This window comes from Hydra vulgaris, chromosome 03, assembly GCF_038396675.1.
Source record: "Hydra vulgaris chromosome 03, alternate assembly HydraT2T_AEP".
Taxonomy (NCBI): Eukaryota; Metazoa; Cnidaria; class Hydrozoa; order Anthoathecata; family Hydridae; genus Hydra; species Hydra vulgaris.
In genome coordinates, this window is record NC_088922.1 from 32,297,794 (window position 1) to 32,312,629 (window position 14,836).

Consider the following 14,836-nt stretch of genomic DNA (forward strand, 5'->3'; position numbering starts at 1 on the left):
TTATTCACCTCCTCAAGGCCAAGAAGGCCACTACAGATGAGGAGGCTACTTAATAATGGTTGTAACCCTCTCTTAACTCTATAACTCCGAAACACGAACCTCGACGAACAAGGCCACTGCGCGGAGAAACAAGTTGAGCGCGGTACTACCAGGGACATGGTGGGAATCGAACTCGGAACCTCTCGCTTATGAAGCGAGCGCTTTACCACTACACCAGGAGAATCAGGAGAGAAAAAATGGCGAGCACAATAAAGAGAAGCAACCTTAGCAGATGCTAATTTAGCAATTGATTGTATATATGGTTTCCATGAAAGTTCAGTAGTAAACGATAATCCAAGAAGATGTAAAGAAGAGGACTCAGTGTGAGGGTTGCCATTTATTAATATAAGAATGTTAACAGTACTGTGATAGTTGTTTGCAGTAAATAACTGAGTTTTGTTGGGGTTAAAATTAACAAGCCACTGTGAGCTCCAATCTGTTACAGAAGTTAGATCAGATTCAGGATTGGCTGTCTGTTCTAAGCAATTGCAAAGAGATTTTTTGTCAAGACAGGATTATAAAGTTGAGTCATCAGCAAAAAGAGCTACTTTAGATGTAAGGTTGATCAAGGATAGAACCTTGAGGTACCCCAGAAGTTACTGGAAATAAAGAAAAGTGTTGGTCTTTAAGAATGACTTTAATAAAGCGGTTAGAAAGAAACGAATTGATAATCTCAAAAACTTTCCCAGATACACCATATGAAACAAGCTTATGAAGAAGACCAGTATGCCAAACTTTGTCAAAAGCTTTAGATATGTCAAGAGCAATAGCTCTAACCTCTCTGCCTCTATCTAATGCACAATAAAATCTTTGAGTCACAGCAGTTAGCAAGTCATCCATAGAGCGAGAGGATTGAAAACCATATTGATTGTCTAACAGTAAGTTATTTGACTTAAAATAGGATGTGAGAAATTTGTTTATCAAAGACTCAAAGACCTTGCTAATAACAGAAAGAAGACTGACCAGACAATAATTGGAGCCAGAATGGTGATTGTATTCATTATGTTATCTTTTGCAGGAATGGTAATTGCACTCATTATGTTATTTTTTGCAGGAGTGGCGATTGTACTCATTATGTTATCTTTTGCAGGATGATTCTGTAACTAATCTTATAACAGGTTGATGTTAAGCTTGTTGATTTTGAGTATCATCAGTGTCATTTTATCCATATTCTGACATAATACTCTGGGTACTATGTCCAGATATTTGGACCATTTAACTTGATAAGCTTTAATTTTTTGACTGATCAATATCTTGTTCTAGTTAGCGAAAATATTGAATTTATATGGCTAAAATCCCGTTCATAAAAGGTTTAAATCAGTGAATGAAATCTTTTGAAATGACTGTACTGTTTTTTCCATAATTGCTATTTTTAATTTTATTTGAATTCAACCTAATTTTTTTTTCCTTTTATATTAAACCAACTTCAGCTCTTCAAAGCTTTCATGTTTCAAGCCAAAGTGTTGTTTTTATGACATTTAAAAAAAATGTTTTGCTTAATAAAGTGATAGTTGTTACACCATTGCACTTATTTTGTTGTTTTTAAAGTCAATTCTTTGTAACTATTGAGGGCTTTTTAGTATTGAATAAAAAGTAGAAAAATAAATAAAAATAAAAGGTGCAAAAGATTAAAAGCATCTTTTATTGCTATAGTAATTCATTAGAGTGTGCAATAATAGCACATTCAAATATTTTATTTAAAATACTTGTTTATATTTTTCTATTTGGTTTATATTTTTCAAAGTATTTTTCAGATTTGTTTGTTCAGGTTTTTTGTTTCAAGTTTTGTTTAGATTTATCAAGAATCCCTTGCTTTTTCTTACTCTTGAAACAGATTCTCCTTCAAAACTTTAAAATAAGCAAGTTCTTGTGCAATACAAATAACAGAGTCAAAGTTTTATATATGTGTATATAGTTTTTTCCATTGACTTTAAAGCCTCTGAAATATTCATTAAAGCTGATTGAAGTTGTTTGCTTGTTAAATTAATTTTGAATAAAACTTTCTGCAAAATTTCAATTGAACACAAAAAATCAAAGTTTGTTATTTTTAAAGCAATCTACTCTGGTGTGATTTTTGTAGTTGTTTCATTAGCGTTCTTAGCTGCAACTTACTGTGCTTCACAAGTTTTTTTTAAACCAAAGAGTTTTTACATTATTGATGTGGCTTTCCCATCTTATCATTTAACAGTTTAACAGTTATATAAAATTAATATAATAAATAATAAATCTAAGAAAGTTTAAATATATATATTATATTTTTTTAATTATCCTCTGTATCCTCTTATATATTTTTTGTTTATCCTCAGGGAAAAAATAATTACTCAATGAAAATTTGGCATCTTCAAATCCTTGGAGCTTGGGTGAAAATCACCCATTGTACCCACCTTCCGACAGGCCTGTATATGTATTTATATATATATATATATATATATTTAAAACATTTAATTTGACAAAATTAAGGCCAGCTTATAACACAACACATTAATTTCATTGAGGAAACTAATTAAATTTATTATTTTTTAAAAAAATCACAAAAATGCAAATTTAAAGACTAGATGTTATTAAAAACATTCTGAATATTTTTAAAAACATACTGAATTTTTTTATTTTTTTTTTAAATAAAAACATTGTGAATGTTTTATTTTTACTTTTTTTATTGTAAAAAATGCGCAGAGTGTTGCTACATTGACTATCTTAAAGCCTGCTGCTACAAGGGAGTGCTGCTACATCAACTATCTTATAGTCTGCTGCTACAAAGGAGTGCTTCTATATCAACTATCTTATAGCCTGTTGCTACAAGAAAGTACTGCTACATTGACTGAGGATTTGGTTGGGCATGCAGTCTATCAAATAATATAAAAAAACTTTAAAAATAAGATTTTCAAACATTTTCCGGTTTTTAATATGTATATATAAATATATGTATGTATATATATATATATATATATCCAAAATTTCTTTTTAGCACAAAAAATGTAAGTATTTTATTTTTGCTGAATCTAAAACTTTTCCGTTTTAAATTCAGCATCTAATAAGTTCGAATTAAAACTTAAAGAAAGCATGTTTATAGAATGGTTAAAACCTGGTACAAACAAACAGTTCAACGATGTCCAATTGACACTTTCTGTTTAGTTATTACTTTCTATGTATTTTTTTAATAACCTATTCTTTCGTCACTTCCTATTTGTTTTTTAGTATGACTTGTTATTCTTGTAATAATTTTTGTTGTATTTTTGTAATTAAATTAATAGTTTGTACACAAATAATTACATTTTGTATTGGTATTAAAAAATCACCTATATAGGTATTTAAACAAATTTAAAAATTAAACTTCAACTGAAGATGACTATTGATAGTCGAAATATGTATTGTTTAGAGTTAATAAAATGGTTTTATTAATTAAAAAGTTTGTCTTATTTATTAAAATATACATATATACATATATATATATATATATATATATATATATATATATATATATATATATATATATATATATATATATATATATATATATATATATATATGCATAACTTTTTTTATAAAATGTAATATTAACTTATTTAAAATTTATATTCAGTGAATGTTGGATTTGGCAGAGCTATCCCAATAAAATTATCTAATTCAAGTGTCTTTGATGAAAATGCAACTAAAGAATTCATAAACTCAACCCTAAAACATGTATTGAATAATAGTACAGAAAATGATATTTCTTTTTTGTCAAAACTTCAGGTAGTTTTAATAGTTAATCTTTTTTTGTTTGTTGTCCTTTTAAACATTTAATTAAAAAAAAAAAATTGAATAGAAGGTGCAAATGAGTATATATTGTGAGTTTATACTTCGTGGATTATCTACAATTTTTTCTGGAATTGGTCTGATTCTGCTGATTGAACTGGAGTGAGTTTATGTTCACAATTTTTTTAGAAAAAATTGTTAAATAAATGTGAATACTATTACATTCTAATTTTCATATTGTTTTTATTTATATTACCTAAACTTTAAATATTTTGATGTTTTTAATATGTGTTTATATTTATTTTAGACTTCCATCCACAATCAAGTTTTTCATTCATAAAAATATGTTATTGACAAATCTGTTTTCAAATTTTTTATTTTTTTTTTATCACGATGATATCCTATACAAAATCCAACAGATTAGAGTAAGTCATTATTTGGTTAATTATAACAAAAAGTATAAAGTAGCCTTCAATATTGAGCTGTCGTATCTTAGAACTTATATGCAAAGTGTATCAAGTAACTAACTTCTTATTTCAAATTTTTAATTTATATGCTTAAAAAATATACCAACAAACTCCTTATGTTTAAACTTTAAGCTGCAATATCTGTTAAAAAACGTATTTGCTTGCAAAACATTAATGTGAAAAATTGAATTTAAAAGTGCATTCCATAATCGTGATATGAATAATTAAGTTTAAAAGTACATATCACTTTATAAAAGAGGTGAAGTATAATCTTTACATTACTACCATACTAAGAAATATTTAGGTTTAAGCTATCATATGTCTGAAATATAATAACTTGAATATTTCTTGTATGGAAGTAATATTATTATTATTATTATTAGAATAAAAATTAAATTAAAATAAGGAAAAAAAACATTTTTTTCTTAATTCTTATTTAATTCTTAGAATTTAGTTCAAAAGTTACATCAAAAGTAATTGAAAACACAATATACATTTAGCTGTAGACTATAAATTTAGATATAGGGTCAGTGCTGATGTACTGGTATTAATCTATATGCATTGACATTGAACAAAAAAGTAGTCATTGGTACACCCCTTATGTTTAAAAACAAAATAATTGTTTAAAATATCTGTTTTATTACAAAATTTTGCAAATACAAATTTTAGTTGTAATGAAATGGTGTGTACTTGTGAAACTAAAGTTTTATTTTTTATTTAAAAAATAATTTTTTAAACTATTTTAAAAAACTTTTTTTATAGTGGCTTTGTACACTCTTTTCTTTTCTCGCTTATTATATATATACAGCTGTGTTCACATGGATGTTAAACGAAGGAATTAACATATGTTTTAAGTTATGCTCTGTTTTTAATACATTGTCTGGTAAAAAAACTCAATTCTTCTACTGTTTTATTGGATGGGGTAAAAATATTTCTCTCATCTTTTTCTCATTGGTACATATTTACTAGTTTTCATTATTTGAATAATTAGATTTTCGTTAAAATTATAATTTGTTTAGGTTTCCCAGCATTGATTCATGGAGTGTTGCTTTATATCTTTTTTGAACAAATAAATGATGCATATTTGTAAGTTTCATAATGTCTTTATTGTTATCCTTTGTTTTTTTTTCTATGGTTATTTTTGTTATTAAGATGTGTTAAAAATTTCTTCTTTGTTACCAAGTTGTTATAGTTTCCACTATGTTATTATGTTATTAAGATGATCTTAGTTACAAAGTTGAAATATGGTTTCCACTATGTTATTATGTTTTCATGTTATAACTATGTTATCAAGATTTATAGTTAAATCAATTCAGGGGGTCTTTTTTAAAAAGAAAACTTGAAAGATAATGTTAAGGTATTTTGATAAGACTTCTAAAAAGATAATTTTGTTATAGCTTTTAAATTTAATTTCTTTAAAATTAATACTATAACAAAATTCTCTTTCAAAAGATAATTTTTAAAAATTAAAACCATAACAATTATCATTTTAGAAGCATAACAATGAAATGCTTCACCAAAATGTCTCTAATATTTTCAAAAAATAGTGAGATAATAGATTGTTAATGAGATAATAGATTGATTGTTACTTGAATTCTTTGTTTTAGATTCTCATAGTTACAAATTACAAATTACAAAAGTAAATTGTTTACAATAAAATTCATTAAGATGTTAGAGTTGATATCACTTATCATCTTAAACTTTACCTAAGCAATTGGCGTTTGTGCGGTAAAACTTTACCTAAGCAATTGGCGTTTGTGCGGTAAAACTTTGGAGTCATGGAAAAACAAAGTTGACTCTGTTTTAGAATCTTCTTATAAGCTCCCATGTAAAATAACTTGAATGAGTGGCTGTATTTTTTTTTTCATGAAAAAAACAAACATTAATGAGAATTAATAATCTTGTTACAGGTAACAGGTGTGGTGAAAAGTAGGGTGCGGTGAATTTAAATTTTTTTTAGAATATTCGGGAAAAATATCAATGTTCTAGGAAATTATCTCAAGGTGCCCCAAGACCTTTGAAAGTTTAAAAAATTGCTAATACAATAAAAAAAAAACTTTTTTCAAAAGTATGTTATGTTGCAGCTCAAAAGAAGCGAAATTATAGAAAATTTAAAAAATGATAGTCATTTTATAAAAAGCAATTAAAAAAAATAATTTATTAACAATAAAACTTGAAAATACTAGCACATTTTTTATTTTTAGTTAAAAGATTTCTTTTTTAATATAGTAAAATCAAAAATAATAATTTCTTTTAAATGAAAAAAAAATGGAGTGATATATATATATATATATATATATATATATATATATATATATATATATATATATATATATATATATATATATATATATATATATATATCAAATATCTATATATTACCTATAAATATCATCAAAACATATATATATATATATATATATATAAATATATATATATATATCAAATATCTATATATTATCTATAAATATCATCAAAATATATATATATATATATATATATATATATATATATATCAAATATCTATATATTATCTATATATTATCTATAAATATCATCAATATATATATATATATATATATATATATATATATATATATATATATATATATATATATAAATAATGTATATATTAGGGTAGGTCGATTTTTCACTCTTTTTTTTTAAATCGTAACGGCTAAGGTACTGAAAGTTGTATTTATATTTAAGACAAAAAAATAAAAAGTTGAAGGTGTTTAGTCAAAAGGTGCCTTGCGGATTAGCGATCAAAGTCTTATGGAAACCTTTATCATCATTTGCTATAAAAATATTAACTTTTTGCTTGTGGTTTCATACTTTTCAATATGTTAAGGCAAAATTTCAATCAAAAAAGTTTGACACACAAAGGAATAACTCAAACATTTGTATTTAAAATCATTGATACGGTTTATCATTTTGTTTTATTAAGCAAAAATGTTACAAGTCCAATTCATATTTAAGTATAAATTTTTTACTTGTTGCGTTACATAGATTATCTAATTTAACGCTCAATAAAATCCGATAAATAATCATTATTAGTTTAATAAGTCATTTAAAAAGCAATATTAAACTAAAAAAAAAATTATTTCAAGAATGTAACAAGCAAGTAAATAAATCATCGTATGACTGAGAATAATGTCATTTTGACAAAAACCTTTGACGCATTTTTCTGCTAAGCAGTTTTGTTGATATAGATTTATGCCTGGCTTCAAATCCATATACGGTGTTAGAAGCTTCAGAAACTAATTTGACACATCTCTTAAATCTCTGGGAATGAGAGGGGACGTCTTGCATATTAGGCTTTATTTTATTTTTAATGAATGTGTAAATTTCTTTATCAAAAAACTCTTTCGTAGTTGGTGGCTCCATTTTAATATAAGTAAGAACAGCAATATCAATAAGAGATATCCAGCAGCTCGTAGCATTCCAATTTAGTTGAGGGATTTTCTTTTTCATTCCATAACTGCTTTTGTTTCTAAAAATAAAAACATCGCTACTTTCAAAAAACTTGGGAAAAATAAAAAAAAACTAATAATTTTAATTAAAACTTAATATTATAAAATACAGCACAATACATTTTAAAAAAGCTTTGTTCACAGATGCCTGATAAATTATAAATAGAAAAACTAATTTTAAAAAGTTTACTGTTTTGTAAGTGTGAGCATTGTCTCAAATCCAAGAGTCCTGATCTGCTCATCATTATTTTTAACCATTGCGTAAAGAAAATTTGCAGGTATCAAACAGAAAGCATTACCTTGAATGTTTTTTGTTACAATTCTTTTTACATCATCAAACTTAATATGATTCAATTGATTAATAGTGAAAAACAGAATCTGAGGGAAATCTTTTAATTTGGAAGATTTCTTTATTTGAAACCACGATGCAGTATAAACTTCAACAATATAATGGGTAAGCTTTTTCAGACTTGTGAGAAATATCTCGAGTGTATAAACAAAGAAATTGTATAGATGGGGTTAACCCTTGAGCTTGATTCATTGGACCTATTTTACAATTAGCCCATTTGTCTTCTACTTAATCCAACACCTTCATAAAATTCGTAAAGAAACGTTTGATCATAACTAATATCTTTTAATATCTCATGTGAAATATATCCTTCAGTGATAGAAGTTTGAATTGTTTCAAACTATACTTGAGGTTGTCTATGAATTTCTTCAGAACATATATTCCCAATTGGTTCACAAAAATTTTGTGGACCAGTTGTTTTTCTATCTAACTTTAGAAAAAGGCTTTTAGTGAGAATTCATTCTGATGAAGGCTAAAACCTATTGTGTGAACTTTCCTTCCTATCAACTCTTTTAGATTAACCACCAAGCCACTCCTCAAACTTGTGTTTGATGCAGTATTGTCTAAAAGAATAGCATGGATGCTCTCCTGACTGTCATATTCTTCAAGTATACTAAATGTCTCAAGAGCAAGAACATCCCCAGGAGCACCAACAACAGGTATTGTTCTGTGTGTCAAGTAGATCCCGTGAGATTTGCCATTCCCATATGTAAAAGTAAGATGATGCTCTGCAGCAACACATTTTGTTAAGAAATTTTTCCCTTCAGAACTATTTGCTTTTAAGTACATTTTTGTGTTCTTATCTGTCTTTCCATCTAAATTAATGCAAAATAGTTGTGTCTTCTCTTCTGAACTTGCATTTTTTGAAATTATTTGTACTTTTGACTTAGCTCTGTCTAATTTACACTTATCCATTAGAATATTATTAATGTCAACTTCCGGTAGGAATAGATGCATGATATCATGGAGTAACGCTGAGATTTGAAGAACATCTGCCTTTGACCAGTTCCATTGCATATCTTGGAAACTTTTGAATACTATAATCTGCCTGAGTACTTTTACTTGGTTTCCATTCATCCTGTTCATTAAGTAAAAAATTAAAAATACTTATAAGTGATTTTTTTATTAATAAGCGTTAAATATATACTAAACAAGTTAAAATTTTAAGGCTACGCAAATAAAAATCCCTGAAATGTTATTATTTCAGATATACATTCTGGGGGATCTGGTAATAAAAGCTCATTATTAATATGTTTGTGATGTAATATATTTCCTTCCTTCTGTTTGATCCTGTTGTTTTGTATTAAAGCAGATGTATCTACCGAAGACATCTAAAATAACTCTTTTGGTCCTGTTTTTAAATGCTGGTTCCGTATATAAGCTCTTTCTTCTCTTGGGACTTTTGATTTTTTTGGGCATATGCAAGTAATGTGTTCCATTTTGACTTTTTCCTTTTTTGCACTTTACATAAACATTGTTACAAGACACAATATCCAATGATTAGCAACAAGCAGATATGTCAAAAAGTTTATCTAGTTTAGAATCCAGGTTTCATTTGATATTTGCTTTAACGTGTTTGCGGTTTATGTTTTACATTTGCAAATAGACTTTTAATTTTTATTTCAATAGATTTATTGTTTATAAAAGGCAATCGTGGATTTGCAGATAACCATATAGATTTTAAAACACATGAAACACGGTTAACAATTGCCCAAAAGTTTTGCATAATGTCAGAACAATCTAAGAAGTAATAAAATTGAATCAATTGTCTGTATGTGCTTGGATCTGTTGTAATTAAATCACAAGGGCAACCTCTGTAATTCTTTTCACTTTTTGGTCGCGTATAGGGCCTTTTTTATATTTTTGGCATTTTTTTATTTTCTAAAACCTAATACTTTGTTCATATTATTATTACGAGACGCATGAACTATTTGCAATAAATTAGTAACACTTTATTAAAGTACTAAACTATTTAAGTTTTGTACAAAATATTAACCTACTTGATAATAACATTTTTACAATTAGTATACTAATTTACTAGTAAAACGTGGTTATTGTTCACTTTAATCTATTTTAACTACATTATATCATTCTACAAAAGTAACATTTATAAAATATAAACCAGTTAAGCATGTAAATCTAGTTGTATAGACTTGGGCGAATCGAAAAGTATATTTTAAGAAATATTTATTGGCCGCTTATAAGTTTGATTTTTTGGCCTTAAGTTAAAAGCAGTCAGAGACTTTACTAAAGAATACAAAACTACGAAGTTAAATATTGTTTACAATTAAAATACAATACATGCGTGATTTAAAAAATGAAGAAAAATAAATTTTATAAAAAAGCGAAAAGTAGTTGATGAAGTATGCAAATCCACTAATTCCATAGAAGTTCCGCAAAAAAAGATTCAGTTAAAACACTTAAGTTTGCTATTTTTTTTACTTACATATAAATATCCAACTTTATATTATTTAGCAGTACTTACATACCAAAATCGACCTACCCTAATATATATATATATATATATATATATATATATATATATATATATATATATATATATATATATATATATATATATATATATATATATAATATATATATATATATATATATATACATATCAACCTCTGTTTGAGGGTATTTACCATCCAAGCTTTGTGAATCCTCAGTTATTCCTTTGGTGAAGTGCGAAGTGACCAACCTTACTGATGTGAACAATTACATGACAGTTGCACTACCCCCAGCTATATCAAAAATGTTTGAAAATATTTTGTTACAAAAAATAAATATACCAATCAATTTAGATGATTACCAGTTTGGTTTTAAACAGAAGCATTTTACAACTTTATGCACAAGTTATTTAAAGAAAGCTATTAACTACTACACATCTAGAGGCAGTCATGTGTTTACTTCGTTTATAGATTTTAATAAAGCATTTGATAACATTGATTACTGGCTTCTATTCTGTAACCTAGATCAAGGAATATCAAAAAATATCGTGAGTCTGCTTGCATTCTGGTACAGTAACCAGAAGTTAGCAGAAAGCTAAATCTCCTGCTTTTAGTATAGGAAATGGTGTACAACAAAGTGATATTTTATAACCATTACTATTTAGGTTTTACATTAGTAATTTAGTATTTAAAATTTCAAATATGCGTATTGGGTGCAATATAGGAAAGATTTTTTTGAATATTCTTGCTTAGGCTGATGACATAGTACTTCTGATGACATAGCTCCATCTTGGTTCTCTCTGCAGAAATTATTGAATGAAATCAAAGAGGAAGCTTTATTAATTAATATGTCTTTCAACACAAAGAAGATAGTTTGTATGGTTTTGAATTCGAAACAAAAATCAAAAATTGTGTTGTTGTCATTTCCAAAATTAAGTGTAGCAGGTTGCAAACTGAAATTTGCTGACAGCTTTAAATACCTTGATCATATTGTAAAAAATAATCTATCAGATGATATGGATATAAAAAAAGATAAAAAAATCTATATACTGGAACAAATATGTTTATAAGGCGCTTTTACAGGTGTTCAAGCCTAGTTAACGTAAAACTTTTCCAATCACATTGTAAATGCTTATATAATGCTTCCCTGTGAAACTATTTTAGCACAAGAACATTAACACACCTATGATATTGCTATAATAAATGTGCAAAAATGTTTTTTAGATATAAAAAATATTGCAGCTTCACTCAGATGTTTTTAGAGTTAAGGTTCCCATCTTTTGATACTATTTTGTCTAACTCAGAGATCAATTTAAAGAAAAAGGTCGTCGAATGTGCCAAAATAAATTTTTGTTGTTGTTGTTGTTGTTATTCACCTCCTCAAGGCCAAGAAGGCCACTACAGATGAGGAGGCTACTTAATAGTGGTTATAACCCTCTCTCAACTCTATAACTCTAAAACACGAACCTCGACGAACAAGGCCGCTGCGCGGAGAAACAAGTTGAGCGCGGTACTACCAGGGACGTGGTGGGAATCGAACCCGGAACCTCTCGCTTATGAAGCGAGCGCTTTACCACAACACCACTACCGCATGTTTCACTGTTGGTTCGGTTAACAGAATTTAAGACTGTCCGAATTACGTACTTTTTATTTACTCCTTTTAACTTTATCTCTGGACCTTGTGCTTATTTATATATACATAATGTTTGAATTAAATACATTAATAATAATAAGATAATAATAATACACAATGTTTGAATTAAATATATTATTAATAAAAATAACTATATATATATATATATATATATATATATATATATATATATATATATATATATATATATATATATATATATGTATGTATGTATGTATGTATGTATGTATGTATGTATGTATGTATGTATGTATGTATGTATGTATGTATGTATGTATGTATATATTTATATATATATATATATATATATATATATATATATATATATATATATATATATATATATATATGTATGTATATATATATATATATATATATATATGTATGTATATATATGCCAACCTCTAAAAGATTGAACTTATGCCAATTTCAAAAAGATTGAGGTTGACAAATTATTGCCGACCTCATTTTTCCTAATTCTGGGTTGATATAAATTTATATACGTATATATATATATATAAATTTATACATATAAATATATATAAAAAATGTATATGAATTGTGTTAATATTTCCAGTAAGAGTGCTCAATACAGCGTGTTATATAATTAGTAGAGTAAATAATATAGTGAAAACTAAATAATTATTAATATATATTTTAATTACATTACTTAAAGTTTCATGCAATAGCAATCATCAGATGTAACAACCTTGTTAATGTAATTGAAATATATATTAATAATTGTTTAGTTTTCACTAAATAAATATATATATATTTAATCTATACATATATATAAATAAATATATCTATAAATTTATATGAATGTATGTATGTATATATAGGCTTTTTTTAGTTGTGGTATACTGCCTGATACTATATTTAAAAGAGAAGAAGTTATCATTACCAAATACCATTCATGGATTTATAAAGGACCAGTGGCAGCTATACTCTTGGTAGGAAAAATTATTTATGACCCCTCACCATTAAAAATATGTACAAAGTATTTTTGATTAATTTTGATTTGTTATTTACTTGACATGGCTTGATGAATAACCCAACACTTTTAATTAAATTTTTGTTTAGTTTTTTTTTTTTTTAATTTTGGTTCACTCCCAACAAGGCTGCAAGCAACCACTATTAAGTTGGGAGTTACTAGAAAAAAAGAATAGAGTTATAGAGCAAGGAAACGGTTGACAGAAGACTTAAAGAGTTGAAAGTTGTATGAGTCAAAAAAACATGAAGATGGGAGAGAGTTCCAAAGGGTTAAAGTGCGGGGGAAAAACCTAGAGGAAAAAATTTTTTGGAGCATGCTGGGACAGATATATGAACAATAATAAGATTGCAGATATAAGACAGTATAAGAATGAGACTTTGATGAATGACGAGTCAAGCAAGAATGAGTTTTAGTTGATGGAACTAGAGATGAAAGCTTCTTTGAGCAGCGGCCATGATAGTATTTGTAGATAAGAGAAAGAGATGCAATTTTATGATGATAGGAAAGAGGCTTAAGTTTAGCAGATTTTAGCACCGGGTCCAACTAGGTTTACAATGTGTTTTTGGACCTTGTCTAAAAGAGAAAGAGCATCATTAGAAAAACCAGCCCAAATATGACAACAGTATACAAGGGCAAATAAGAGATTTGTCAGGGACAAATAAGAGATTTGTAAAGAAAATGGAATCAGGAGAGAGAAAATGGCGAGCACGATAAAGAAAAGCAGCCTTAACAGATGCTAATTCAGCAGTCGATTTTATATATGGTTTCCATGAAAGTTCAGTAGTAAATGATAGTCCAAGAAGACGTAAAGAAGAGGACTCAGTGAGAGGGTTGCCATTCATCAATATAGGAATCTTGACAGTACTGCAATAGTTGTTTCAGTAAATAACCGAGTTTAGTTGGAGGTAAAGTTTACAAGTTTACACTGTGAGCCATTCTGTTACAGAAGTGATATCAGATTCAAGATCAGCTGCCTGTTCTAAGCAATTGAAAAGAGAAGACTTTTTTTCAAAACAGGAGTATAAAGTTGAGTCATCAGCAAAAAGAGCTACTTTAGATGTAAAGTTGTTGGGAAGATCATTAATGTAGATAAGAAACAAAAAAGGACCAAGGATAGAACCTTGAGTTACCCCAGAAGTTACTGGAAAAAAAGAGTGTTGGTGTTTGAGGATGGCTTCAATAAAGTGGTAAGAAAGAAACAATTTGATAATCTCAAAAACTTTCCCAGATGCACCATATGAATCAAGCTTATGGAGAAACCATCATGCCAAACTTTGTCAAAAGCCTTAGATATGTCAAGAACAATAGCCCTAGTCTCTCTATCTCCATCGAATGCACAATAAAATCTTTCAGTCATACCAGCTAGCAAGTCAGCCGTAGAGCGAGAGGATTGAAAACCATATTGGTTGTCTGACAGCAAGTTATTTGACTCAAGATGGGATGTGAGAAATATGTTTATCAAAGACTCAAAGACCTTGCTAATAACAGAAAGAAGACTGATCAAACGATAATTGGAGGGGTCAAAATTTTTAATTGGCATCTGTTGTTCCAATTTTCAGAGTCTCTGAAAATTGGAACAACAATTTCCAACTGCCATTTTCCAGCAGGCAGGAGAAGACTTAGTCAAGCACTTATTAAATAGTTTATAAAAATTGAAGAGAGTTCTGGAGAA

At 27.4% G+C, this 14,836-nt stretch overlaps 1 protein-coding gene across 9 annotated transcripts in view; it reads left to right on the forward strand.

Annotated features, from left to right (window-relative positions):
- The window catches only part of LOC100201710 (adhesion G-protein coupled receptor D1), an 85,296-nt gene that overhangs the window by 15,830 nt on the left and 54,630 nt on the right, over positions 1–14,836 (forward strand). For all 9 annotated transcript variants that reach the window (XR_010637512.1, XR_010637511.1, XM_065792940.1 and 6 more), the window contains 6 exons: positions 3,620–3,771; positions 3,845–3,936; positions 4,082–4,199; positions 5,004–5,163; positions 5,261–5,327; positions 13,024–13,123. Coding sequence is in view for 7 of the 9 variants with exons in the window: in XM_065792940.1 (XP_065649012.1) it covers positions 3,620–3,771; positions 3,845–3,936; positions 4,082–4,199; positions 5,004–5,163; positions 5,261–5,327; positions 13,024–13,123 (689 nt within the window). In the remaining 2 variants the exon portion in view is untranslated. The remainder of the gene's footprint in view (positions 1–3,619; positions 3,772–3,844; positions 3,937–4,081; positions 4,200–5,003; positions 5,164–5,260; positions 5,328–13,023; positions 13,124–14,836) is intronic.